Source organism: Bison bison, unplaced genomic scaffold (genome assembly GCF_000754665.1).
Source record: "Bison bison bison isolate TAMUID 2011002044 unplaced genomic scaffold, Bison_UMD1.0 scf7180017864235, whole genome shotgun sequence".
NCBI lineage: Eukaryota > Metazoa > Chordata > Mammalia > Artiodactyla > Bovidae > Bison > Bison bison.
In genome coordinates, this window is record NW_011494807.1 from 2,289,433 (window position 1) to 2,316,547 (window position 27,115).

At 40.4% G+C, this 27,115-nt stretch overlaps 1 protein-coding gene across 3 annotated transcripts; it reads right to left on the reverse strand.

The window, feature by feature from the left end:
* Positions 1-6,658: 6,658 nt before the first annotated feature.
* LOX (lysyl oxidase) lies at positions 6,659-22,180 on the reverse strand. Of its 3 annotated transcripts, XM_010846286.1 has the most exons (8): positions 22,097-22,180; positions 20,939-21,860; positions 20,479-20,587; positions 19,270-19,407; positions 17,585-17,741; positions 14,187-14,282; positions 13,709-13,824; positions 6,659-10,181 (listed from the first exon to the last, which is right to left on the reverse strand). In XM_010846286.1, the coding sequence occupies exons 2-8, from the start codon at positions 21,570-21,572 to the stop codon at positions 10,175-10,177; spliced, it is 1,257 nt and encodes a 418-aa protein (XP_010844588.1). In that variant the 5' UTR covers positions 21,573-21,860; positions 22,097-22,180; the 3' UTR covers positions 6,659-10,174. The 3 variants fall into 3 exon arrangements, with proteins under 3 accessions (XP_010844588.1, XP_010844587.1, XP_010844589.1); XM_010846285.1 differs by lacking the exon at positions 22,097-22,180 and having other exon boundaries at positions 20,939-22,012; XM_010846287.1 differs by lacking the exons at positions 6,659-10,181; positions 22,097-22,180 and having other exon boundaries at positions 13,705-13,824; positions 20,939-22,012.
* Between the last annotated feature and the right edge of the window lie 4,935 nt (positions 22,181-27,115).

Sequence of the window (27,115 nt, forward strand, 5' to 3'; positions counted from 1 at the left end):
GAGCTTAACGACCAAGATAATCACGATGGTGTGATCACTCACCTAGAGCCAGACATTCCGGAATGTGAAGTCAAGTGGGCCTTAGAAAGCATCACTATAAACAAAGCTAGTGGAGGTGATAGAATTCCAGTTGAGCTCTTTCAAATCCTGAAAGGTAATGCTATGACAGTGCTTCACTCAATATGCCAGGAAACTGGAAAACTCAGCAGTGGCCACAGGACTGGAAAAGGTCAGTTTTCATTCCAATCCCAAAGGCAATGCCAAAGAATGCTCAAACTACCGCACAATTGCACTCTTCTCACACACTAGTAAAGAAATGCTCAAAATCCTCCAAGTCAGGCTTCAGCAATACGTGAACTGTGAACTTCCAGATGTTCAAGCTGGTTTTAGAAAAGGCAGAGGAACCAGAGCTCAAATTGCCAACATCTGCTGGATCATCAAAAAAGCAAGAAAGTTCCAGAAAAACATCTATTTCTGCTTTATTGACTATGCCAAAGCCTTTGACTGTGTGAATCACAATGAACTGTGGAAGATTCTTCAAGAGATGGGAATACCAGACCACCTGACCTGCCTCTTGAGAAATCTGTATGCAGGTCAGGAAGCAACAGTTAGAACTGGACATGGAACAACAAACTGGTTCCAAATAGGAAAAGGAGTTCGTCAAGGCTGTATATTGTCACCCTGTTTATTTAACTCATACACAGAGTACATCATGAGAAACGCTGGGCTGGAAAAAACACAAGCTGGAATCAAGATTGCCAGGAGAAATATCAATAACCTCAGATATGCAGATGACACCACCCTTATGGCAGAAAGTGAAGAGGAACTGATGAAAGTGAAAGAGGAGAGTGGAAAAGTTGGCTTAAAGCTCAACGTTCAGAAAACGAAGATCATGGCATCTGGTCCCATCACTTCATGGGAAATAGATGGGGAAATAGTGGAAACAGTGTCAGACTTTATTTTTTTTTTGGCTCCAAGATCACTGCAGATGGTAACTGCAGCCATGAAATTAAAAGATGCTTACTCCTTGGAAGAAAAGTTGTGACCAACCTAGATAGCATATTAAAAAGCAGAGACATTACTTTGCCAACAATTGTCCGTCTAGTCAAGGCTATGGTTTTTCCAGTGGTCATGTATGGATGTGAGAGTTGGACTGTGAAGAAAGCTGAGCACCGGAGAAGATGCTTTTGAACTGTGGTGTTGGAGAAGACTCGTGAGGGTCCCTTGGACTGCAAGGAGATCTAACCAGTCCATCCTAAAGGAAATCAGTCCTGGGTGTTCATTGGAAGGACTGATGCTAAAGCTGAAACTCCAATACTTTGACCACCTCATACGAAGAGTTGACTGTAAAAGACCCTGATGCTGGGAGGGAATGGGGACAGGAGGAGAAGGGGACGACAGAGGATGGGATGGCTAGATGGCATTACCGACTCAATGGATGTGAGTTTGAGTGAACCCCGGGAGTTGGTGATGGACAGGGAAGCCTGGCGTTCTGCAGTTCATGGGGTCGCAGAGAGTCAGAAGTGACTGAGGGACTGAACTGACTGACTGACACTAATAATCAATATTTCACTTAGTGGAGAAATATTGGAAGTTAGAAACATAACAAGGATGGCTCTCATTATACTGTTACTACATTTTCACTTATCATTGTTTTAAAAGTTGAAGCCAGTGCAGTTAGAAATGGAAAGGAAGAAATAAAATTAACATCGGTTCTACCTCTGCCTTATTTACAGTATATTTCCCATTCATTTTATTCCAGTTTTATTGTAGTTACAGTAAGGATGCTTTTGTTTGTTTTTTATCCTCATCTTCGTGTAAGGTATCTGAATTCCCTCACCCCTTTCTCCAGGAGGACCCACAAGTGTCCAGGACTGTTGAATGAGAGGTTGTGTGTGTGCTTAGTCACTCAGTTGTATCCAGCTTTTGCAACCCCATGGACTGTAGCCCTCCGCCCATGGGATTCTCCAGACAAGAACACTGGAGTAGGTTGCCATTGTCCTCTCCAGAGGATTTTCCCAACACCAGGATTGAACCTGGGTCTTCTGCATTGACAGGCATATTCTTTACCATCTGAGCCACTGGGGAAGCCTGAATGACAAGTTACCTGTAGATAAAAAGTCAGAAAACCTTTCATGCTGCTTCCCAAAACTCTGAAAATTTTTGTTCTTCCTCTTTCTAACCATCTTCCTTATCAGTTTGAATTCCTACTCTACTTTTCTCTTTCTCCCAGACCCTGTTTTATTTGAGGCCAGAGAAAACAGCCCTACAAGTATGGCTATAAGAACTCATCAGGCACTTTAGGAGTAAGGTTTTTTTGAATGTTTGTTCCTAAGTGAATATGAACTGGGAGTAAAGAAATGACCAATTGAGGCTAAGTGAGAAAGAAAAGGTGAGAAAAAGCCTGAAAACAACAAAATAAATACTTCATGGATTGCATATATACCATATAGGGTTTCTTGGCAGGCACTCAGTAAATAATAACTATTAGTTCTTGAGAAACTCATCTGACTGCCGATTAATCATTTATAAACATTGTCAATCTTTTAGTTACTTTGCTGACAATTAACATTTTAGGGAGAAGGTGTCTTTTAATTCATTGAACATGGGATCTGGAGCTGTGTCCTGCTTGGTGTAGGATATCATGGTTAGCAATGCAATGTGGGCAAAGTATTCCCCCCCAAAGGAAATCAAGGCGCTAATATCTCTTAAATAGTAGAAAGACATGGTGTTAGCCAAGAAAGAGTAGCTGTCCTGTACAAGTTTAGTAAGAGACCATGAATATATGTGAATCTGTTAATAGAAAGAAACGAAACACCTTAAGAGAGAAGTAAACTCCCCATGTGTACCCCAGGGAAGTACTTGACTCTTGGAGAGACAGGAGGAGTAAGGGGAACAGTCAGTTGTCTAGTTTGGCTACAGAAGAGAATGCAGAAAAGTTGTAGATATGAAACTGCTGAACTGGAGAATTAAGGTTAAAGGAAGGCCTTGAATGTCATTTAAGGTTCTTGAAATTTAATTTACAGGAAATTGAGAAACTCAATTGGAAATTGAAAAATCTGAGGATGGAGAAAGCTATGTACTTGTGTAGAGATTTGAAGCATGTAATATAACCACCTTGCCAAGTATCCTTAGCTTTTTTGTATTTCCAGTAACTAACCTCTTTGAAAATGTTCTAGGCCAAAGTTTTCCCATGATATTTCAAATCAACAGATCATTTGTGTAAGGTTAAAATTACCTTTAACAATAATGGGAGAAAAATACACACGCACATGGGAAAAACAGCTCCAAAAACAACGTTTTGGCTTTTCTTGTGAAAGAGCCCAGCACCTTGAATGTCTTTTATAAGGTTCCAGAAGTATCTCAAATTACTAAAAGGAGGGGAAATAAAGATCAGTTACTAAGTTTCATGTTAAATGTTATTTAATTAGTAAAGTGCATTAATAAACAGTTCAGTTCAAATTAAAAAGCATGTATACCATTATGAAATACTCAACATTTCTTTTTTTTAGAAAATCACCTAATATGGAAATTTGATAATAGATCTAGCAATGATCATCAATGACTGCTAAAATGAGTAGGTAAGAATCTATTGGGGATTTCTATAGTGGATGTATCAGACTGACAATGCTGAGCCCACTGATCATTTTTAACATCACAAAAAGATAGATGGTAGAGACATCCTGGGCTTCCTCGTATGATGGAGTTATGAAGGATGCACCACCATCTAGCATGTCTTGTTGCACCCCCAAATCAAACCTAACCTACATCTGGTCAAGCCTCCAGATTTGACGTTTCATTGGAAATACAAGGAACAGAAGAATGTGTTAATATTAAATGACACCACCAGTATCCAGTCTTCAAAATCTAGAATGTGGAAAATTCTATAAGATAGTAGGTGTCCTATATAAAAAAAAAAAAAAAAAAATTCACACACTTTAATAGCAACACAAAAAATGATAAAAGCAAATACATAGATTTTAAAAAGATTTAACTTCTATGCAGAGTACATCATGAGAAATGCTGGGCTGGAAGAAGCACAAGCTGGAATCAAGATTGCTAGGAGAAATATCAATAACCTCAGATATGCAGATGACACCACCCTTATGGCAGAAAGTGAAGAGGAACGAAAAAGCCTCTTGATGAAAGTGAAAGAGGAGAGTGAAAACATTGGCTTAAAGCTCAACATTCAGAAAACGAAGATCATGACATCTGGTCTCATCACTTCATGGGAAATAGATGGGGAAATAGTGGAAACAGTGTCAGACTTTATTTTTGGGGGCTCCAAAATCACTGCAGATGGTGACTGCAGCCATGAAATTAAAAGATGCTTACTCTTGGAAGAAAAGTTATGACCAACCTAGATAGCATATTGAAAAGCAGAGACGTTACTTTGCCAACAATTGTCCGTCTAGTCAAGGCTATGGGTTTTTCCAGTGGTCGTGTGTGGATGCAAGATTTGAACTGTGGAGAAAGCTGAGTGCCAAAGAATTGATGCTTTTGAACTGTGGTGTTGGAGAAAACTCTTGAGAGTCACTTGGACTGCAAGGAGATCCAACCAGTCCATTCTAAAGGAGATCAGCCCTAGAATTTCTTTGGCCACCTCATGCGAAGAGTTGACTCTTTGGAAAAGACTCTGATGCTGGGAGGATTGGGGGCAGGAGGAAAAGGGGACGACAGAGGATGAGATGGCTGGATGGCATCACTGACTCGATGGACGTGAGTTTGAATGAACTCTGGGAGTTGGTGATGGACAGGGAGGCCTGCCGTGCTGCGATTCATGGGGTCACAAAGAGTCAGACACGACTGAGCGACTGAACTGAACTGAACTGAACACACGTAATAACTAAGTCATTGTGTCCTTGTTTGATCCTGAATCAAACAAATCAACTTAAAAAAAAATTTTAAGACAATCAGTGAAATTTGAATGCTAACTAGGTATTTGATGCTATTAAGGAACTGTTACATTAATTTTACTGCAGTGAAAGGAACATTATTTATTGATGACAATCAACTTTAAATAACTTCATAATGGAAGTATTGAATGAATATCTAAAATATTCTGATAAGGCAAACTCAACCCTAAGATGCTTTTCTAAGCACATTCAAATGAGACTACTGTTTGAGGTTAAAACTCTTATTGGCCTCTTGTTGATCATCAAAAGAGAAAAAAAAAAAATCACAGAGGACCACCTGTTGCTAAATTGTGGAATCCTGTACATGAAAGAGAAAAGGAGGATGACCTTTTTTCCCCATGTTTCTAATACTCAGAAGTATTCCTTTTAGAAAATTGGGGAGCAAGGGGCGGAAAATAAGGCTTTGTATGCTTAGCTCCTGATAAGCCTTCTCAAACTCTGAAAGAGTAACAGGATAACTCCCTGTGGACGAAAAGTCATCTCTGGTCAGCCTGGGCCTTGGAGAAAATCTTGACATTGTAGGTCACTTTCCAGAGAACCAGTTGCCAAAATTAGGGAAGAAGTTGCACCATTTATGTGTTTTCCATCCCATTCCTCTTACTTCGTCCCTTCAGATCTCTCATCTGCAAAGCAAATTTAACCCAGTTGCTGATGCTCTTGGACTCAGGCGCAGAAACGTCAGGAATGAGTTGCGCCACTCTTGCCTCACCCCAGCATCAACCACATGTGAATTTTTCTATATCATGGATTAAAAAGTGGTGAAAACACTAAGATAATACTGCAAGAGGGAGGGGTACAGCTGACTACTGTTCCTCTCCCCCAACCCTCTCATTACAGCTGCATTTCTTCCAGAACACTAATATTTTGCTGTGTTTTTCTCTGAGGTTTTCTGCCATTGAATTGTACCCACTCTAGAGGGACTGTGACTACTTAGAATGTATGTTTGATTAATGAACTAATAATAATGAACAGTGCCTGAAACAGCGAACACTGGATGACACCAAAGTAATCGTCTTTTACACTAATACCTTTCCATGAGCAGGTGAGAAAAGCAGGAAATCGGTGGTTTCAAGTGCCGCTAATGTCCTGCTGCTGCTGCTAAGTCGCTTCAGTCATGTCTGACTCTGTGCGACCCCATAGACGGCAGCCCACCAGGCTCCCCCGTCCCTGGTACTGTCAAAAATGAAAACTGCCAGCCACAAGCCTACGTCTATTTTACCTGCAAGAGCTCCTTAAAGGTAAATTGTTTGTGGATTAATTATTCTTCTCCCAAAACACTTGCTCACAGTTTGGGGCCTGGCTGTCTTCTTAGGCTACTAGCTTCAGGTTAATCTGGTACACATTTAAATAAGGATTACTGTGATAGCAATGTTTCTCTTCATATAAATAATTTGTATCTTGAGCCAGATGTGTCCCCTGGGTGCACATATGCTCATGAGCATTTCTAAGATGCGAATCAAAACAGAGGGCAGTTATTCTTTCTGTGCCTGTTCCGCATCCTTGGAAGTGGTTGGTAATGATGACAAAAGTTAGAATCTGTTCCGGTATGATAGTTTCTTTTTAAAATATCAGCTAGATTTTTATCCATCATAGACAAGTTTCAAGTCGTGTGAGCTTGATAAACAGTTTGTTAATATAAAAGGCAATTAAGCAAAATCACCAACCATACACATGGCTTTAAGATCTTAATCTAAGTGAAATTCATATCATTTATTTATATGTAACAACAAATGACCACTCTAGACACTTGAAATCATTTATTCAAGGCATTTTTACATAATCTTGCAATCATAGTATAGGCATATAATAAAAGAATGTGCGAGTGTAAAGAAGATTATAAAGCCAGTGTCTGGGCATTTAAAATAAGAGCTCTTCAAAAAAAAAGTTAAAAATGTTTTACAACTAGTATTCCTGAAAAATTTGGAAGAAACTAAAACGTCATTAAAAACATTACAATACCAAATCACATGTTACGTAGTTCATAGCAAGCAGTTATATATTAAATGTTTATATCCTGTGAGCTAAGACAACACATTTTACATTCAAGTTGAAATAATTCAGCACCATTTTGATTAGAAGGATAAATGACATGCTTTAAGCATTCAAAAGTGGCCCAAGACTTTTGGTAGCTGGGAATGAAATGTGGCTATTGATTGTGATATATAGAAAAGGGTAGTTTTACTTATTAGTTGTACTGTTAGTATCAAAACAAGTTATTTTTAAAACAAAATGTCTTCTGATCAGAAGTTCAGTATTTTAACATAATTTGGTAAAGAGGAATTCTTAGTACCATGATTTTAGTGAACTGCATTTCCTCTACAATCTGAATATTGAGAAAGATTATGAGTGTGATGATCTCCTATGAGGTCAAGGAGAAAAAACATTTGTTCTTCATTATTAAAAATAATGTCTAGTGAATGATTAGCAATTGTGAATGTCATTATGTAAAAATATAAAGATTTCCTGGAAATAGGAAAGCTATGTGAGACTGAATCCTAGCCTTAGAAGGCAAGACCTCTTTAATACAAACTGTGGTCTGAATAATTATGAGGCCACTAATATGGCATGTGGAAGACTCACTAAGTTATCTTCCTATTTTTTTCACAGTCTGTGTTTAAAAACCAGTCTCTTTTCAGTACTCAAAATTCTTTGTTTCATTTCTACTTCCTATTTAAAAGATTTTTTTATTTAGAGTTTGGTAAGGCGGGATTATATTTTTTATTAATAGATACATTTTACCAACTAATCATTATCTGTGAGTTTTCGTGGTTATTCAGAGAAGAGATTCTTTGAGGTTCAAAAATACTGAGTGTTAAATCAATATTTGTGAGTTATTTGAGAGTGTTTAGGAGTGATTAAGGGGGGAGGAATATTTATATAAGGAATAAGTGAGAATATTTAACCTTTTAATTGAATTTTTTCCCCAAAATCAATGAAATAGTATGTGTTATATTTAAAAGGCAGAGATTTCAGGGATTAGAAAGATAGTTTTAATTATTAGTAACACATACATGCATATATGTATTCATTTTAAACTTATTTTTTAATAAAATATGGTCATGAAAAACAATAGTGCTTAAAATAGAAATTTTCTAGACATGTACTTATGATGTTAAAAATGAGATAAGTTGAACCTAATGAGTAATAATGGCATTTTGAATACTTAATGAGGTTAGGGACAGCCTTTTTCATATCGTAATGCCTAGCATGTTAGTCCCTAGCATATTTTAGGCCCTAAAATGATGGATTTACAGGCAGATGGAAGGCCAATGGAATGATAGTAAACACATCTCATACGTATCCAAAGGCCATGGTATTAGCTAGCTTTTAGTATGGGGGTGAGAATCTTGATGAAATGATAGGTCGTAAATCTGTAGATGCCAGTCTGGCTCAGTATTATACTGACAGTAGTTTTTGTTTTTTAAAAAAGCAAGTATATTAAAATATCTCTATTAGAAAAGATTACAATTTTAAAGGATCATTCTACAGTCTTAAAACTAAAAGCAATCGAAGGCAAAGAGGTACATCAAAGAAGCTATTCCATAGCTCAGATACTAGCTCAATGGAAATTCTGGGTCTCTATCAAGCTGTCTGTATTGTCTCATGGTAAGTGTGTGCCTGGCAGATGAGGCTCCTGCAGCCCGCTCTATCTCCCCTGACGACTGCCCACCTCTAGCCCTTCTTACAGTGCAGAGCACTCCGTGAGTGAAGAATGGTTGGTAGTTGGTGCTAACTTTACAACTGTATGACACAATATAGGGATGCCACTCATTTTAAAATTCTACCTAATGTGTCTTGGCACTGGAAATACCTTGCTTGGGATTTGAATACTGGTTAAGAGAGGAAAACTTCTGCTTCAGCACCACTAACTTAAAAACTGTAATTTGATCTCTTTCTACATCTTTTGAATCTAGGAAAAAAAGAAATTCTCCAAATTCTGATGTGGCACATGGTTTCACAGTTTAAAATAAAATCACAGCTGTCTCATTATGCAACACACTCCTTGGTTTTGCAGAAAGCTGTTCTCTTTTGGTCCCCCTTTTTCACCAACGTCTCAAGTATGTAATGCTATGTGCTTTGCTAGTTTGTATTATATTTCAGATACACACACAAAAAACACATATGACTGCTTCCTAGATGACCTAGAATAATGTTTGTGTATTCATATACATTATGTCATCTATTCTGGATAATTTAAAAAATGTTAGTCTTACTCTTTTTAAAGCTGATCATTTAAAAAAGTGTAGAAAAGTTGAAAATCCTAAGTTTCTCACTAATATTCCTAAGTATTTTAGAGACAGTTGTGGTCTGGGGGACTTTTTTGTATGATTTTTATGTCAGCAAGGGCATTTTTTTGGCTAATAGTTAAAGATACTAAAGTGCATACTGTCTTTGAATGTATCACATCTATCATCAGAACGACTTCCCATTGATACAGTTGTCCTATGTCTAGCAGATCCCCAGAACAGTAATTTTAAGAATGTCACTGAAAAGGTCTCTGCCCATAGAAAAATTAAAGAATAGAGGGGCGCATCAACAAATGTCAGACACAAGTTGGGCAGCTCAATTACTTAATTTGTTCCACAACAAAAGCTGACTTAAGTCAGAATGAACTTGTACACTTGACAGAAAGAAAGGAGTTTATCTACTAATTTTTAAAATGTAAACAAATTTTATATAGGGATGTAACTATCTGAATACATACATTGCCATTTCTCTGCTATATAGTAACATTTCTTGACACCAATGGTAACCTGTTTATTCCTCCCTCAGTACCAAATGTGTCCATATCTATTTAAACAGTAGGAGCTTCATTTCTAAAGTGATCTATGCTAGGACATATATAAGCCAGTTATTATTAAGGTTCACTAAAGTTTTAGAACTTTAGAAAATTCTCAGTTTTAAAATAATTTTGACTCATTCATCGAATTTTTTTTCCCTTTTGCACTATATATTTCAGAAGAAGCATAAGAAATTTGGATTTCTCAGAAAGAGCCAAGTGTGCAATTACAGAATTGAAACACTGTGTTAATTCACAAAGTAATGTGAATAATAATATTAAAAATTTCCCAAATAATGCCGATTGAAATGTTCAAAATCCAGTTATGTGCTTTGTTATAAAACAGTCCAAACAAAAATTCTTTTGTTGTTTTCTGTTCTCTCTTTCAAAATACATAAATCCTACTGAAGTTAATCTATTTTTTTCCACTTCAGAACACCAGGCACTGATATATCCTTTGGGAGTTTTGGCTTGCTTTCTAATACCTAGATTAAGAAAACAAAATAAAACAAGTTATTAACCTGATAATACTCTGAATGAGTATAGTAGACAAGTTTAAAGTCATCTTAAAAAAAAAATATATATATATATGACAATTTCCCTCCACCTATGCAACAGTCACCTTCTGAAATTATCCATTAATACATTATTTAATACATGATTTGAAGATGGTGACTATGTCACTAGGAGAAAGTTTATGCCTGATACCTACAAACTTGATGTTTAGAGTTAAAAGAAACACCCTCTGAAACATGTAAGAATAAAGCAGGGCTTACAGGACCACCAGCCCTGGCCAAGTGAGTTCACTCTGTGCAGCTAGTGTGGCAGGCCCACCAAGAAGCAGGTTCATGACCTCCATACTGTCCGGCATTGGTTGTTTCCCAGCAAAGTTCTGGATGTAGAATGTTACACTAATAGGCCAAGACTGGGTCAAAGCCAGTAAATCAAATACTGTATTTATACTGTGATCACAGATCCCTATGTACATGAAATAAGAATCACTTAGTCCAGATTATAAACCATCAGTTTCCAAATAATTTCTGTGAATTTATTCCCAAGTAGTTTCTGTGAAGAAAGAACTTAATGATGGTATCTTAGAACTGAGCTGGGCCACAGAGTCACCTGGGTCATTCACTGGGTTTACAGAAAGGAAAATGAGAGAGAGGGGATACACCCAAGGCACACACTTTTTTACACACCGATACCTAGTGGCTCAGATGGTAAAGAATCTTCCTGCAATGCAGGAGACCCAGGTTCAATTTCTAGGTCATGAAGATCCCCTGGAGAAGGAAATGGCAACCTACTCCAGTATTTTTGCCTGGGAAATCCCATGGACAGAGGAGCCTGGCGGGCTATAGTCCATAGGGTCACAAAGAGTTGGACATGACTGAAGCGACGAACACAAACACACACACGCGCTCAGATATTTGATTAGCATGAAAAACAACCAGTGAACTAAGAGATGATATGTCTTTAAGAGTTTTGTTTTTTTTTTATTACAATAACATTACCAAGGGAATCACACACACACTGCTGCTTACAGAGTCACTGAGCGACCACATGGCTTTAGGCAAGATACACACCTTGCTCAGGAAACCTCAGAGACTTCCCATGGTCACTAGGATGAAGCTGAGACTTCTCAGCTTGCTCTTCAGTGCTCACTTTGATCTCGTCCCAACTTTTCTATTCTTTTTGCCCATGAAATTTATGCCTTAGCCAGGCTAACTTGCTTTTCCAAACATGCCCTGCAATTTCTTCTTGCCATGTAGTTGCGGGTGATGTTGACTCCTCCTAGCATGGCCCTCCTTAACCCTCTCCAGTGCAGTCCTCCTCAGCCCTCAAGGCCCAATTCAAGTGCTGTCCTAAAGCTATAGCCAGAGAAAATTTCTTCCTCTGAACTCTGATCCCTATCAAGGGAGGTGGAACGGAGAGTCAATATAAGAGGCGAGCATCATTCTCCTGAAGGTGGGGGTTTAAGTCAAGGTTTTTGTACTTTTCCCATTATTTTCCATTCATAGATATGTATGAGATTGTTATTTAATTACAAATCACTACCCATGTGTCCTTTAACTTTTGCATATTTTCATCTGATCCGTATTGGTCATTAAAGTTTTTCATCAACCACTCTTACAATTTACAGTCAATGACAACTGGCTAAAATGAAAAAAAGAGAAACTCTGCTGGAACAGAGTAACAGTTTTTATTTGCTCTAAATGTCTGTCAATATCCAACCCAATGGATTCTACTGATGATAAACAAGCAAGTCACTTTCTATACAACAATAGAATCACCTCTCAGACTTTTTCCTCATAGGAGATCAGCAGTTGTACCTGAGAGTCACTTAGCTTATCATCGCAGAGGTCCTCCTGTTTCTAATGCATTTTATTTTAGCACCCCCCCCCCATGCAATTTAAGCATTATATCAAAAAGTGCCAGTGAATAATGAGTGAATAAATTATGGAATTATAAAAATTAATAGAAATTAATAATTTTAAATTAAGTTATATTCCTTTTCTGGGGATTTTCAGTTATACTGTGATCAGTTCCACACAGTGTGGGCCATAAACCCAGCCAGGTTTTCTGTATTTCAGGCATGTTCAGAAGAATTTACTTGATAATCTTCTTTCAGTCCTACACCTTTGTTTGTCATAGACTACATATGTCTCTAATGCTATAATGACACTTAAAAAACACAGGCTTTGCTCCTTCATGGAAATAAGGAGCATAAGGAAATAATTTCCTTCATGGAAATTCACCTCTCCAAGGTGAATGTAGCCCAGTCCACAGTGCACAGCATGGGCTGCTTTAAGCTCCATCTTTCCCTTGGCTATTAGCCCCCGAGTAGTTGACAAAATATGCACAACCAGACAGGTTCGTGTGGAGTTCGGAAAGCCCACAAACTACAGGTCCATGTGCAGTAATCATTGCCCTGGTTTGTGTAACAGGGAAAATTTTCTATTATGTTTCCAGTGTGGTTCTGTTAGACACCTTTCTACTAACTCGTGCCTCTCTCACATCACAGCAAACCTGGCTTGTGTTCAGTATCACTCTAATGGTATTCTTACTGTTGGGAAGGTATCCCTCCCAGGTGGCATATGAGTTAGAATCTATAACCCAGCATCACTGGGGCAGGCAGTGCCACAGGTCAGGGTGGGACAGAGACACAAGAAGGCAAAACTGCCCAACTTTCTTTCATTACTCTCGTCAAAGCACCATGTCTATAGTAACTGCTGGGATTCCTTCTAAAATTTCATCCAAAGAAGGGCTTTTGGACTAGAAAAATTATGAAGGCATCTCCACACAGCCCTTCTTTTGCAAGGTATTTCCCTATTACTTGTGTTTGTATAACTCAAATATGTGGAATCTTGATTTCTACAGAACAGGTGGTCTGACCTCTTCAGTTGTGTACTTTAAGGTAGTGACTTTCAAAATGTATTTTGAAGAATTCTAGGAATTTTTTCAGGGCTCCTTCATGGACTATGAGGAAGAGGCCAGAAACCCAACTCTTTGGGCTCCCACAAGGTCACCCACACTGCATATTTTACAGATTCAGCTGCCACACAGGCTTTGTGGGTAAATACATGTGTTCTGTGTCTTGTCTTAAAAGCTAAGTTTCAGGGTGATTAAAAACCTGAGCATATCTGCTCCTCCATCCTCTTGTTTTTGTTTAGTCCCTAAGTTGTATCCATCTCTTTTGTAATCCCATGGACTATATAGCTCACCAGGCTCCTCTGTCCATTGGATCTCCCACTCAAGAATACTGGAATGGGTTGCCATTTCCTTCTCCAGGAGATCTTCCAGGGATCAAATCTGTGACTCTGTTTTCTAGCATTATCAAAAAAGGATCAGCTCCCATTATATGATAGTGCAGACTCGCTATCATTTTCTACCTTTGACCTATTTTACAAGGAAGCTGCAGTAGTAGTGAAAACAGATGTTATGTGTAGAATGCCTATTAATGAATTGAAACTCATCGTCAAGAGAATTACTTAGCTAGGCAAATGGGACTCACGGTGAAATTGTGCAGCCCGAGGCATATGCGTGATGTCCTGTGTAGCGAATTTCACAGCGGACGACATTGTTGGAATAATCCGACTCAGGCACCAAATAGCTGGGATTCACACTGACCTAGGCAAAACAAACATCATCTGTGTTTCAGATTTCATCAGCAGTGTTTACTGGTTAATTTTTTTCCTCTTTCCAGAATGGAGGCTAAAATAGAGACAGCATAATTCAACTAAATCAGGCAAGGAAGAGGGTGTAAGTTAGGCATGTGTTTCAACTCTGGAGTTTTTGAAGGAGGCTGGATCTTTTTCCATAAAGTTCTTTCAAATAAGAATTTTTTAAATATATCTAGGTTGGTTTAGAAGTAGTTCTAGAAGATGTATAATTGTTTGCAGGACCATGAATATTTAACATTTGACTCCAGAGAATAAGCCCACTGAGTCACAATTGAAATACATTATGGGTATATGTTCAAAGTTCTCTACCTTGAGAATATAGTTTCCAGGTTTGACATCAGTGATATCAATCCATTGGCAGTCTATGTCTGCATTATAGGTATCATAGCAGCCAGGACTCAAGCCCTGAAACAAATAAAATTCAAAAATTAAAAGGATGGTATATGGTTAGAGTATGCTAAAGAATATGCTTAGTATTTGCAAATTAAATTTTAATTTAGTACTTACAAGAGTTTGACATAAAACTATACTTATATTGCATCTCCTTTGAGAAGTATATATTACTCAGCCTTATAGCACCTCCAGCTAAAAAAAATACAGGACTAATATAAGTAGTAGTACATCTCGCTTAAAAGTGTAATAAATCACTAGTGATAAATACAATCTTAAGTGACAAAATAGGCCTCCACCAAAATCCTTGAATATTACCAGTTCAGGAATAAAGGCCACATAATAATTTAGCTCAAATGTCTTGTCATCGGTGGAACTCTCTCCAATTTCTGTTCTTGGAAATTACCTTCCTATACTGTGAAAGCCCATGATACACAATTTGTGTATACATTTTATGCTATTTATCCTTCTATTCTCTATATTAAAATCATCCTATGTCAGAATGAATCTACTAGAGATTGTAAGCTCCCTAAGGATGGAGTCTTACTGCATTTTTGAATAGTTAACCCTTATGAAGTATGTATTATGTGCCAGGAGCAATTTTAAGCATGTTATATATATATATATAAATTTAATTCTCACAACTACACAAGGGAGAGGGTAGTATTAACACATTTTATGAATGAAGAAACTAAGGCTGTATAAGGTCAAATAGCTCATCCAAGAATAAATAGCTGGTAAGTGGCTGAGCTGGTTTTGAGTTCAGGCATTTGGGGTCCAGGGTCCCTGTTTGTAACCACCACGCTGTAATCTTTCTCACATCGTCACTGAATATTTTGTTGTTGTGTTAAAGGGATGAATGCCACGTCAACTCTACTTGCTCAGATACTCACTTCAGTAGTAAATGAGTGCCTTCTAGCGGCTGAGAGGAGAAAAACACCACTAAAATATGGTTCTTGCCCTCCAGCAAGTTAGTCTGGAGAAATTTGCTCAAAGTGGAATCCATAGGTATATTCTTGATTCCACTGGTTCTTTATCAGAAGTTTTCACTGTTGTATTTTCATTCTAATACTAATCAAAGTAAATTTAAAAGAATAGGCTGCAGTCCTTTAAACTCGATATTGTTTGGTGCTTAAGATCACCTTGGCCACCAGAGAGAGGGCAGAATCATCTGGAGCATGCTGTGCCAGTGCTGGTTTGCGGGGGAGCACTGTGTTCTCATACAGTACACAATAGTACAGACAGGCCAAACTCAGAAAGGACCTGTGCCACTGCAGTGAGAGGTGTTTTCCCATGCTGGTCCATACCAACCTGCAATCATTCATTAACCTTATGCTGCGTAGTCAATATATTGTGAAGAATTTTCAGTTTCTGATTCCCAGCACATAATTCTTACTCTGGCACAGAGCATATACTCAGTGTTAGCTACTATCGTTGCTACTTCTACTACTAGTACCACCTTCATGGCACTGTAAGGGATTCACCAAATTAGATACCTATTTAAGACTGGTTTCAATAATGCTTATCTTACCCTCAAGTGAACAAGAGCACTTTAAAGAATGCTGACATTGGCACTCTACCTTACTCAGATGGCAGAATTTAAGTATAAGTTTTGATTATTTGAACTGGCAAACAAAAAAAAAGGGTTTTTCAGGGCAGTAAGCAAACAGGCATTTCCTGTATTCAAACTTGAAAAACTTAAAAAATGTAGAACCACAGCCAAGACTACATAAATTATTTGGTTTTAGCCAAATGTAACTATTACATGAATGAGGTTAATGTAATTTCTAGCTTCATATATATTTAATATGCAAATTCTTTGCAGCCCCATGGATTATACAGTCCATGGAATTCTCCAGGCCAGAATACTGAAGTGGGTAGCCTTTCCCTTCTCCACGGGATCTTCTCAGCTCAAGGATCGAACCCAGGTCTCCCACATTGCAGGCAGATTCTTTACCAGCTGAGGGAAGGGAAGCCCAAGAATTTATATGAGAGTATAAATATAAAGAAGTTATATCTAGTTTTATATTTGGATACATTTAAAAGGGTCATAATATAACTAAGTCAACACTGGGGCTTTGTGAAAATTTTTTTTCCCTTTAAAGGAAGCCCATGTTCAAGAGACAACCAGTGTAGTGAAAAACACAAATACATTAGTCATTTGCAGTGCAAGATCTAGTGAACAGTGGTTAAACAGGATATAAAATGGAGGGTAATTAATCAGAAAGCTACCACATAAAATGAAGTAGGGTCACCAGCCAAGGAGTTGGGGGATTCACATGCTGCCTATAGTCTTAGATTCAAATACTTCAGCACTGAGCTGTTCAGAGTGCCTCTTTTCCTAAGTTAAGAGAGTAAACTCAAGGTACCCTGCACTGGCAGGTGCTGTGGGACTTGGGAATCACTGTGTGAAAAGGGAATCTACACAAACATACGTGTAATGTGAGGTTACATCTTCTTGTTCTTAGAGTAAGCGCTGCCCCAGGTGAGAGGAACTGAACCTTTTGCCTTCCAATTGCTATGATGTTTTAAGTCCAGAGAAAGAAGCAGTGATAATATTTAGGTCACCAGAAAGCTTCCTGCCACAGGCCTGGAATTTGCTTCCCAAGATGCCAGCTGCTGATCTTTGTGCCCTGAGTTACATATATTCACTACTCCCTGCCAAGATTTCTGCTGGAGTAAAATTATAATGTCCTTTTACAAATTAGGGTTTCTTATGGAAATACTGGCGCGGCTTTTAACTGACACACATTTTCCCATTATAAGACATACAAACTGCTTAGGACAGCACTATTTTTAAAAATCCATCCAAAGAACATCTGACATCAATTATACCGTAGGTTTAAATATATATGCATGGAGAAAGAAACTGTCCTTCTGCTCTTCTCTGCATGATTAAAAGAGACATTTTTTTAAGTGCTCTTTAAGAAACTTATTTCTGTCCTTTTGTTAACCCCAACCACCATTCTGTTTTTAGCTCAGATGGAGAGATAGTTTTACAGGTGACAAAACATCTCTCTCCTACAGTTACTTACCAGTTGAGTTGAGTGCAAAAATGGGAAACCCTTCCGATCTTTTCAGATAATAGACTACTGCTCTTCATTGTGGAACATACCAAATATACACCTTGACCTTCTGTGATGATGGAATACTTTTTAAAAGTAATTTGGATCATCAAGCCATCACTTTCCTTTTCCCAATAGTTTACCATTTGGACTAGATGACCCCCCGAGTAAACTAGTTTTTCACAAAGATGGGCAGGAGGAAAGAAGATAGATGGCTGTTTTCTCTCTGAAGCGTGTGGGTTGCCATCCTACCTGTGTGTGTGCAGTACATGCAAATCGCCTGTGGTAGCCGTAGTCACACGATGTGTCCTCAAGACAGAAACTCGCTTTATGGCCCTCAGCCACTCTCCTCTGGGTGCTGGCATCAAGCAGGTCATAGTGGCTGAATTCATCCATGCTGTGGTAATGCCTAATGTCCCACACGACACAGAGACAGCAGTCAGTAACATACAGAGACGGCAGTGAGGATTCTAGATGACCCCCCACACACATACACTGCTTCCCACGTTTGTTTTTGCATCAAAATTGGGATCAAGTTGAGCTGCTTAAAGCTAGATTCATGCTAGATTTTTTTTTTTCCAGGACAAAAATCTATCAAAATGGTAAGGCTTTAGCTTTGTATGTGGGAAAAAAAAGTATTGAGTATTCTGCTTTTTTATTTCACCCTGTTTTAACTTTGAAGATTAAATAGAGATAGATGGTAAATTATCTTTGTTTAAGTGAAACTTGTCATATGTTCTCTAGTATATCTCCTTTGGCTGCTACTACTTATATTTCATTCCAAAAGAGAAGAGCACTTTTCTCTTGGGAGGTTTCTATGAAATTTTTAAAAATTGTATTCTCACGCATTTTAATCTATACTAAAATGCAAAGGAGAAATAAAAGCATGTTTTATCCACCATTCTTATCTAACTAGTATAAACTTTTATTTATAAATCTACTTTATCAGCAAAGTAGTTGCTCACATTTATTTCTTTTTTCATTTAAGTGAAGGTGCTGAACTGTTCATTTTCTCATAAAAGAACAAAAAGTGATGGCTCAAACTGTAGAAATTTTAAGAACATAAAACAGGATTTCCTGGCAATGAACACCTAAGCAAGTTACCAAGTCATACTGTAGAACTGGTGGTGGTGGTGTAGTTGCTAAGACATGTCCAACTCTTTGCGACCCCGTGGACTGCAACCCGCCAGGCTCCTCTGTCCATGGGACTTCGAAAGCAACAATACTGGAGTGGGTTGCCATTTCCTTCTCCAGGGGATCTTAACAACCCAGGGATTGAGCCCAAGTCTCCTGCATTGCAGGTAGATCTTTACCAATGACCACCAGGAAGCGCTACCTGTAGTATACTGGGATAAAATTCTAGTGAAGCTAACTGATGTAATCTTATCAACAGTTTTAATAAGCTGGGCTTAAAAGAGTTTCCAGTTTAAAAGATAACAATATATAGTAACTGATGTATTATCCTAAAGATAGATTTCCTTGATTATGTCAAATTATATAGAGAAATTCTAGTGTAAATAACAGCAATTTTCTTCCTTTGTGTAAGGATTTGTCATGTCAAGAATCACCTGTAATTTAGAAAATGAACTACGGTTGCCAGGGGAGGAAGGGATAGTTAGGGAGTTTGGGATGGTCATGTACACACTGCTATATTTAAAATGGATGACCAGCAAGGACCTGTTGTATAGCACATGGAACCCTGCTCAGTAGTATGTGGCAGCTTAGATAGGAGGGGTTTTGGGGGAAGAATAGATACATGTATATGTATGGCTGAGTCCCTTCGCTGTTTACCAGAAACTATCACAACACTGTTAATCGGCTATACCCTACTACAAAATAAAAAGTTCAAAACAAAAAGTTAACTCTTAAAAAACAAAAAGAATCACCTGTAAAGTGAAAAAGCAACTCAAAAGTACCCAAGCATCCCATCCACTTACTGGTGACAACTGTGCCATTCCCAGGAATATCTTGGTCGACTTGGTAGGAAATCAGATGTCCCTTGGTTTTTCACTCTCTGGGGAAATCTTAGCAGCACCCTGTGATCATAATCTCTGACATCTCCCCTGTATGCTGAGCTGTGATTTTACAGAGAGAAACATTATGATTTTCACAGAATATGAAACTAAAGACAAAACTACAAGCAAAACCTTCCAAGAGTTCACTGCCCTCATCTCCCAATGAGGTTATCAGTTCCAAAAGACTAGAGCATTTTGCATACATTTTTTTCCCACCCAGTTAAAGAAGATGTAAATTGGGGAAATAATCCTGATAGAGTATACCCAGATAAGATAAATAATTTAGTAACTTTAAAACAATGGCATTACTGTAAGACTACCATAGGGAATGCAATGGTGTATGATGCAAGACTCAAGTAGAATGAAAATGATGAGCTTGGATTTCTTCTCTTCTTTTAGCCTGACAGTTATAAAGGAAGTGGAAGAAATTGACTATATAAACATTTCTGTCTTGTAAAATATTTTGTGTGAATATATATTCAAATACTATCGATGACCTTATTTTACATTAAAAAAAATTGTGTGTCTTATCAAAACATCTTTTACTCCCTCTGCTGGTTTCCCAGCAGCAAACTCAGGGAATTCCATTCCCCAAACTGCTAAGATTTTATTTTAGGACTAATGCTTTTAATGCAAAAGCAAAGCTCTTGCTCCTGATCTTATCCTGGCTAAAGTAATGCCAAAACAACTAAGTTAATTGTGACTTCAAACAGAAGAAAACAGTGTCATCCATCGGAGGGGTGACACACTGGCCAAGTGGCCCCCCGATGTTTTGAGGGGGTTTTAACAAGCTCTTCCATTACAGTATTTTTTCCACGGTATAGTAGTTTAATAGAACGTCATTGGAAACAGTTGGCTCCAAAGTTTAAGGATCTTGGAAAAAGAATAGGAGACCTCCAGTCTCCAGGCTAAGGGTTTGCTTAATCTCCCTGATTTATGCCACGGTTTGAAAGTCAGAACCCACAGAAATATTCCAAATTTTAATTCTCCACCCAGGTCAGCATGCCCGAGAGATCACGTTCCACTTCCCAACCCTTGTCTGCACAGAACAAGAGTGGTCAGGACCAAGCACCTGAGGAGCCCCCTGGAACCAAGACGAGGGAGCTAGGCCGAGGAGATCCCAGCTGGTACCTGGCCAAGCAGTTTTCCTCCGCAGCGCATCTAAGGTTGTACATGGCCATCTTTTGCACGTATGTGGACGCCTGGATGTAGTAGGGATCGGGCACCAGGTCCGGAAGACCTAAACGTCAGCAGGCGATGGGCAAAGCAGTGAGACAATTTAGCGGCCCCCACCGTGGCTCCGGGTCCCTCCATGTGCCTTACTCCTCACCCTTTAGTCAACTGGGCTGCGGTGTTGGGCTGCGGGTAGCAGAAGAATGGGGACGCCCGGGGCTGCAAAGTAAAGTGGAAACGAAGCAGGAGGGGCCAGGCGCGCGCGGTTTGCACCAAATTCCAGGGCTGCCTCGGCCGGCGCAGGGGGAGGGATTGGATCTGCACGGACCAAGGCCCGCCGCGCCCAGGCAGCCACGTCGGGGAGACGCGGAGCTGGGGAGACGGTGCACGGGGGTTAGTGGAGACTTGGGGTGCTTACCATACTGGAAGTAGCCGGTGCCGTATCCGGGCCGGTACCTGCTCCCAGGCCTGGGCCTTTCGTACGTGTCGTAATAGTTGTAATAGGGGTTGTCGTCGGTGTACTTATAGGGGTTGTACGGGTCGTCGCCCACCATGCCGTCCACGTCCACGCGGTTGGGCGGTCGCAGGTTACTGAGCGTCGGGACCTCTCCCGGTGCCGTCTGGTTATCAGCGCGCGAGGTCCCAGCGTCGTGGGCCCCGGACGTCGAGTAGCCAGCTTGGAACCAGTGGCGGGCGGCGGGCCTGGGGCGGCCAGCTGCGGCCGCAGAGGGGCCGGCCGTTCGCACTCGCGCCGCCGCGGTGCGGTTGTTGCGGAGCAGCAGGATTGGTGTGCGCATCTGTGGGGCGGTGGCGTTGGCGGCCCCCGGGGCGGTGGCGCCGGGGTCCCGTCGCCGTTGCGGCTGGTACTGCGAGCCCAGGCTCAGCAGGCTGAACACCTGCCCGTTGTTCTCCCATTGGATCTTCTGGCGCCAGGCGCCGGGAGCCGCCGCCTGTTCCCGAGGGGGCTGCCGGTGGCTGGCGGCCGGCGGGGCGCAGCGCACGAGTGCGCAGAGCTGCAGCGACCCGAGGAGTGCGGTCCAGGCGAAGCGCATCGCTCCCTTTCCTGGACTGTCCCCACTCCGGGAAGACGTAGCTCGGAGGGGGGGAAAAAAAAAAAAAAACGGGGCTCAAGTCACGTGAGGGAGGAAGAACTCTTCAACCGAGGAGGCGGGCTGGACGCCCGGGTATCTCAGTCCCTACCAAGCAGCGCCTAGGGTGGGCTGCAGACCCTCTCCAGTAAAGGCGGCTGGTGAGACGTGGCACTCTCCTCTCTTCTCTTTCTCAGTCCTTCTGGAAGGCGACGGGGAGCGGCGTGGCGGGCCCCGGCGAACGGGCAGTGTCTGGAGTGAAGGAAGGAGGAGAGATTTTTAAACTTTCTGGCACATTTGCAAAGTTACACAAGCCGTTCTGGCCCGGCCGCCCCTCTGCTATTTGTTCACGTAATGTGATTGGAAACGTGCAAGGCGGACAGCTCCTCGCCTCTGCCCCTCCCTCCCCTCCCCTCCCCGTCTTGTCCTCCTCCCCCCAGACACGTTGCACAGGGAGCGTTAAGGGGAAAGAACAAAACGGAACACACATCCTGAGACACACTCGGCTTAATCTGGGGCGAACATGCAGGAATTTCAAAAGACTCAGACAGGCAAAGGCAGCCAGGCCGTGGGGCGACGCCAAAATATGCATGAAGAAAAATGCTATTAGGTCACCAGCCCTGGAGAGGCGGGAAGTCGGGAGGTGGAGAGGGTGCTGGGGGCGAGAGTCGGGAAAGGGGGGATGGGGTGGGCGGAGGAAAGGTTGTGACTAATTTATCCATAAGGAGTTAACCAGACACGTTTCCCAATGCACACCCCTTGCTTTTATGGGAAGCGCCCTCAGCAAATAAACCCCAAGATATCAAATTTTGTTTTTCTGTGTGTAGGTAATATGAGAAATGGATTACAAATTTATTTCCTACAGTGAATATTTTAATAACCAAAAGTAAAATTTTACAGGGAGCAAAGCCAGCTAACGCTGAAGTGATGAATAAACCTGTCGCTTTCAAAATGCCGGCCTGATTTGTACTTTGGAAGTGAAGAACCATCTTTCCTTTCCACAGTGTCTCTCAGGAAGTTTCAGCAAAGGGGACTAGAGCAAATTCTGCCTCAGAGAGCACTCAGAAGGCAATTTCAAATAAGCATTTCATCTGCTTTTATTTTTTCTCTTTGTATGTCTAATAAGGAGGTTTGACTTTGAATTAAAAAAAAAAAAAACTTAACCATTTGTTAAATGTTGATAAGTCAGTGAAGAATCCTGTGGTGTTTAATTGATCTTCCAAGCTAAACAAAGCGGTTGCTGAAGAAACAGTCTTGGGCTTCAGATTTGGGTGAAGACAAAGGAATGAGGGTGGCCAGGGGATAATGAGTGGGAGGATGTGGGTAGGAGGTAGGTAACTGACTGGAAAGAGATGTTTAGTGGACCAGTTGCTCATATGCCACTCAGGGTTTCAGCATTGCTGGAAGCATTTCAAAGGAAAAATTAAAATTAACAGCTTGATTTAAACTAGACTTGGACCCAGGTTTTATTCACCTATCACTCTTGGTCTCTGCCTCTGGATGTTTAACCACCACATTTTGGTTGTGTTGTGAACCTCTGCTGATTTGACTTCCCAACATCCACTTCACTATTTTCTGGTTGGAATAACTGTGTTTTCATTTTAGAAACTTCCCCTACCCAGTTGCCTTGATGATATCAGTGCAGAACTTCAAGTTCACCACATCAAGCGGTGGACATGAGATTCAAGCTTGGCTCATCAAACCGTCTCCGTAGAATTCACCTCTTGAGCAGAAGTACACAAAGGTCAGAAATGTTGGAGCCCACTCTTCCTGCTAGTAAAGAAAGTTCCTGTGAGTTCTTGCTACCGATTCCCCTTAAGCTGTTTTAGGCCAGTATCTTCAAAGAGCTGATTCTTCAGCTTTTCCTTTCATTTTTCCACTGCATTCCTTTGTGGCTGAGTGTGGTCTGCTGCTGCTAAGTCACTTCAGTCGTGTCCGACTCTGTGCGACCCCACAGACAGCAGCCCACCAGGCTCCCCCGTCCCTGGGATTCTCCAGGCAAGAACACAGGAGTGGGTTGCCATTTCCTTCTCCAATGCATGAAAGAGAAAAGTGAAAGTGAAGGCACTCAGTTGTTTCCAACTCTTAGCAACCCCATGGACTGCAGCCCACCAGGCTCCTCCATCCATGGGATTTTCCAGGCAAGAGTACTGGAGTGGGGTGCCGTTGCCTTCTCCCTATTGTTTTCTACCCAAAGCCCTGACTGACACTAAGGCGAAGGTGGGATGGTTCTCTTAGCTAATCAGATCTAGTGATTCTGAATCCAAGGTGATTGATTTGACTGTTACTCAGTCAAGCTAGATTTGCTATGACCCTGACCACACACCATCCTTGATCACAAACAGGTGTCAGGTGAAAACTTTCTGGTATTGCCAAATGTCTTATATGATGAAGATAAAAGTTCAAGGGCAAATCCCATGAATGGCAGGTCAGCCATGCTATCCCTCTGTATGAAGTTCAGAGGCATCTCTGTCTATCATTTTATGAACTTACTGCAGGACTTAAACTACTCAATTCCCTAAACCCACTAAGAGAAGGAATAAAAAGAAGAAGCAGGTGTATATAATTTGGATGGACAGGCCAAATTATAGGAGAAGCAGGAAGGGAGAGAGTGTAATTATCTGTCATCAGAAGAATGCTCTGTATTCACCCAGGACGAGCTCATTCCCCAGGAAAGAGAAGCCCACAACCACTAGGGTTTGACCACACAGTGCTGAGGGAAGAACTCTGCCGTAGAGTTCAGACTGTCAGTGTGGCAGACCAGAGTGGCCCTTAATGGAAGGGTAGGAAAGTTTTCCTGAATCTTGGATAAAATACTCTAGCTTCTAATCCTGGTGTTTACATAAAAAGCTGTGTATCTTTGGACAGCTGACTTACTTTTCCTGACTCTTAGTTATATGCAGGATTCAAGGATTAACCCAAATCCTTTCTAAAGCATTTTCCCTCTTTTAAAACCACTGACTTTTGTGAATATCCAAGTAATTCCATTTACTTTCATGTAACTGGAATTTTCTGGTCACGACAACTGTATTTTCCTTTTGGAAACTTCCCCAACCCAGTTGCACAGTGGGGCTGACTGAGCTTTGTTGAAACTTCCCCTACTTCAAGCGGTGGGGGAAGAAAACCAGCTAAACATATCATTCATCAGCTCTTTCATTCACTATAGTTTTTCTTTATGATTATTAATATTTAATTGAATAACTACTTTAGTTGGACTTTGCAACTTTAGATGTATTCAATGTATGAGAGCGTGCAGGTGGCCATTTTCCATTTTTACATATTTCCCACCAGAAATTGGAAAAGGAAATGGCAACCCACTCCAGTGTTCTTGCCTGGAGAATCCCAGGGACGGGAGAGCCTGGTGGGCTGCTGTATATGGGGTCGCACAGAGTCGGACACGACTGAAGTGACTTAGCAGCAGCAGCAACAGCACCAGAAATTGAATATACATTTGATTTACAAATTTCTTGAATCTTGTGATACTGTGAAGTGTAGTATACTATAATGGTGATTTGCACACCTGAGCACTCAATGAATGTCAGTTGATTAACTCATTATCAAAATTTATGGCTGAATGAAGTTCGTCTTTTTTTTTATCAAATTTACTCCAACAGACTTTAAAAAAAATGTCAGAATAAAGCAACTAGAATAGCAATGTGTACACTTTATTTTCTTTTAAACACACACAACACTGCCTTGTTGGGGGCGAGGGGAAACCTTTTGTTATACTTCCTAATAAATGCTTAGTTGATTTTCTTTCTCTTCCACTTTCTCTAAACTCTCTGCCTTAGGACTCAGCCAGCTGAAAACAAACATGTGGCTTGCACATTGGGGAAGATTGAAAGTATTTGCAAATGCTACAAGACACAGTCTAGCCACACATTGTGCCTTCTGTTCAGTGACAAAACTATTACTCACAAAATTGGAGAAACAACAGTTCCTTCTACTCATCACTGAAATAATCAGTAACAACTGTAACTACATCAAGATACCTTTACTTTTAGCTTTAGTAAGATCCATAACTGATTCCACTTTGACCTTAAGACCTTCTTTTGTGGACAGTTCTGCAGTATGTAGCATAAGAGGAAGAGAGGTGGAATAATGCTATTTTTCAAGGGTCTGTCAATAGAATATCAATATCAAAAATTTAAACTGCAATGTCTGCCCCATTAAGAACTGAACATTGTTATAAGGCTGTGTTCTGATATTTGTAAACTGTATTCACATGTTTAGGATGTGCTTAGTCGTTCCATCATGTCCGACTCTTTGCCACCCCATGGACTGCACCCCACCAGGCTCCTCTGTCCATGGGGATTCTCCAGGCAAGAATACTGGAGTCGGTTGCCATGCCCTCCTACAGGGGATCTTCCCAACCCAGGGACTGAACCCAGGCCTCCTGCACCATAGGCAGATGCTTATTGTCTGAGCCACCAGGGAAGCCCTATATGTGGGATAATTCGTATAAACGGAAAGTCGAGTTACACAGAAAACCAGAATACTTAGGCCTTCGTCAAAGGACCCTGAGTAGAGCACAGAGTTGATCATTCTTTAGTCTGGGGCTCAGGAAGCTCATAAAAATGTTCATTGATAGACTAATGCTCATATATGCTTTGGTGTCATGTAGTTTGAAAGTGTCATAGAGAATAAAATCAACAAAGGCAGTGGGAAGTTGGAGATGTATAAGTGAGAAATGATTGAGAAAAGAGGTCAGTATCATATCTAACACAAGGGAGATGTGTTGAGAGGGGAATGAAGACACTGAGTGCATTTTTGAAAGTAATTTAGAAGGGAATATAGCATGAACCAGAAGTATTTGAACCAGCAATCTTCTTACTTGGGGTAAAATGGAGGAGAGGAGCGAGTTGGTTTTGACATTAACAATGTGCTTGTGTTCTCTTCACCTCATTCTTTTCTTCTACCACATACCACTTCCAGGTACTTCCCCAAATATAAAAAGTAAACAGTTAGTACACACTTGTCTCTGTGTCAAGACCAAAATGGAAAAAAAAAAAAAAGTCTGTAAACAGACCAGAAGAATCCCAGAAATAATGAATTTTAAGTATATCTTGTTTGGTTACTTATCCCCTCAGGCCACCTAGGAAGTGGAGCTTAACCCCAGGGAATGGAAAAGTATTTTTCCTAGTATCTTAATGCATATTCATATGTGATTAAGTAAATATTGTTAGTCACTATAACAAAGTGGGAAAATGAGAAGGGGTAAAGTTATGACAGGAGAATGAGTCTTTGAAATTCAGTTAATCAAAGTTCAAAGTAATTTGGCTGTATTGACTACAAAAATAAGGGGTCAGCCAGTTGGCAAAACTGCCTACAAGTGAACTCCAAGTGATTCGATTGGACGTGATGGTCTGTCCAATGACAAAGAGTCAACTGTTCTTCGTGCTGTGAGGTATACTAGGGTCATTCCTGCTTGTAATTGACACAGTGAAGTGTGTCCTTTGGTCCATGTCTTGCCTTATTTGCTGCTTCTCAGCTCTTCCTGGATTCAG

Coding starts and splice junctions, on each gene's coding strand:
- LOX (XM_010846286.1), bottom strand. CDS start 21,572: ATGCGCTTCGCCTGGACCGCACTCCTCGGGTCGCTGCAGCTCTGCGCA. Junction 17,742..19,269: donor GAATGGCACAGTTGTCACCA/GTAAGTGGATGG, acceptor GTGGGACATTAG/GCATTACCACAGCATGGATG. Junction 14,283..17,584: donor CATGTACTGCACACACACAG/GTAGGATGGCAA, acceptor TATTTGTTTCAG/GGCTTGAGTCCTGGCTGCTA.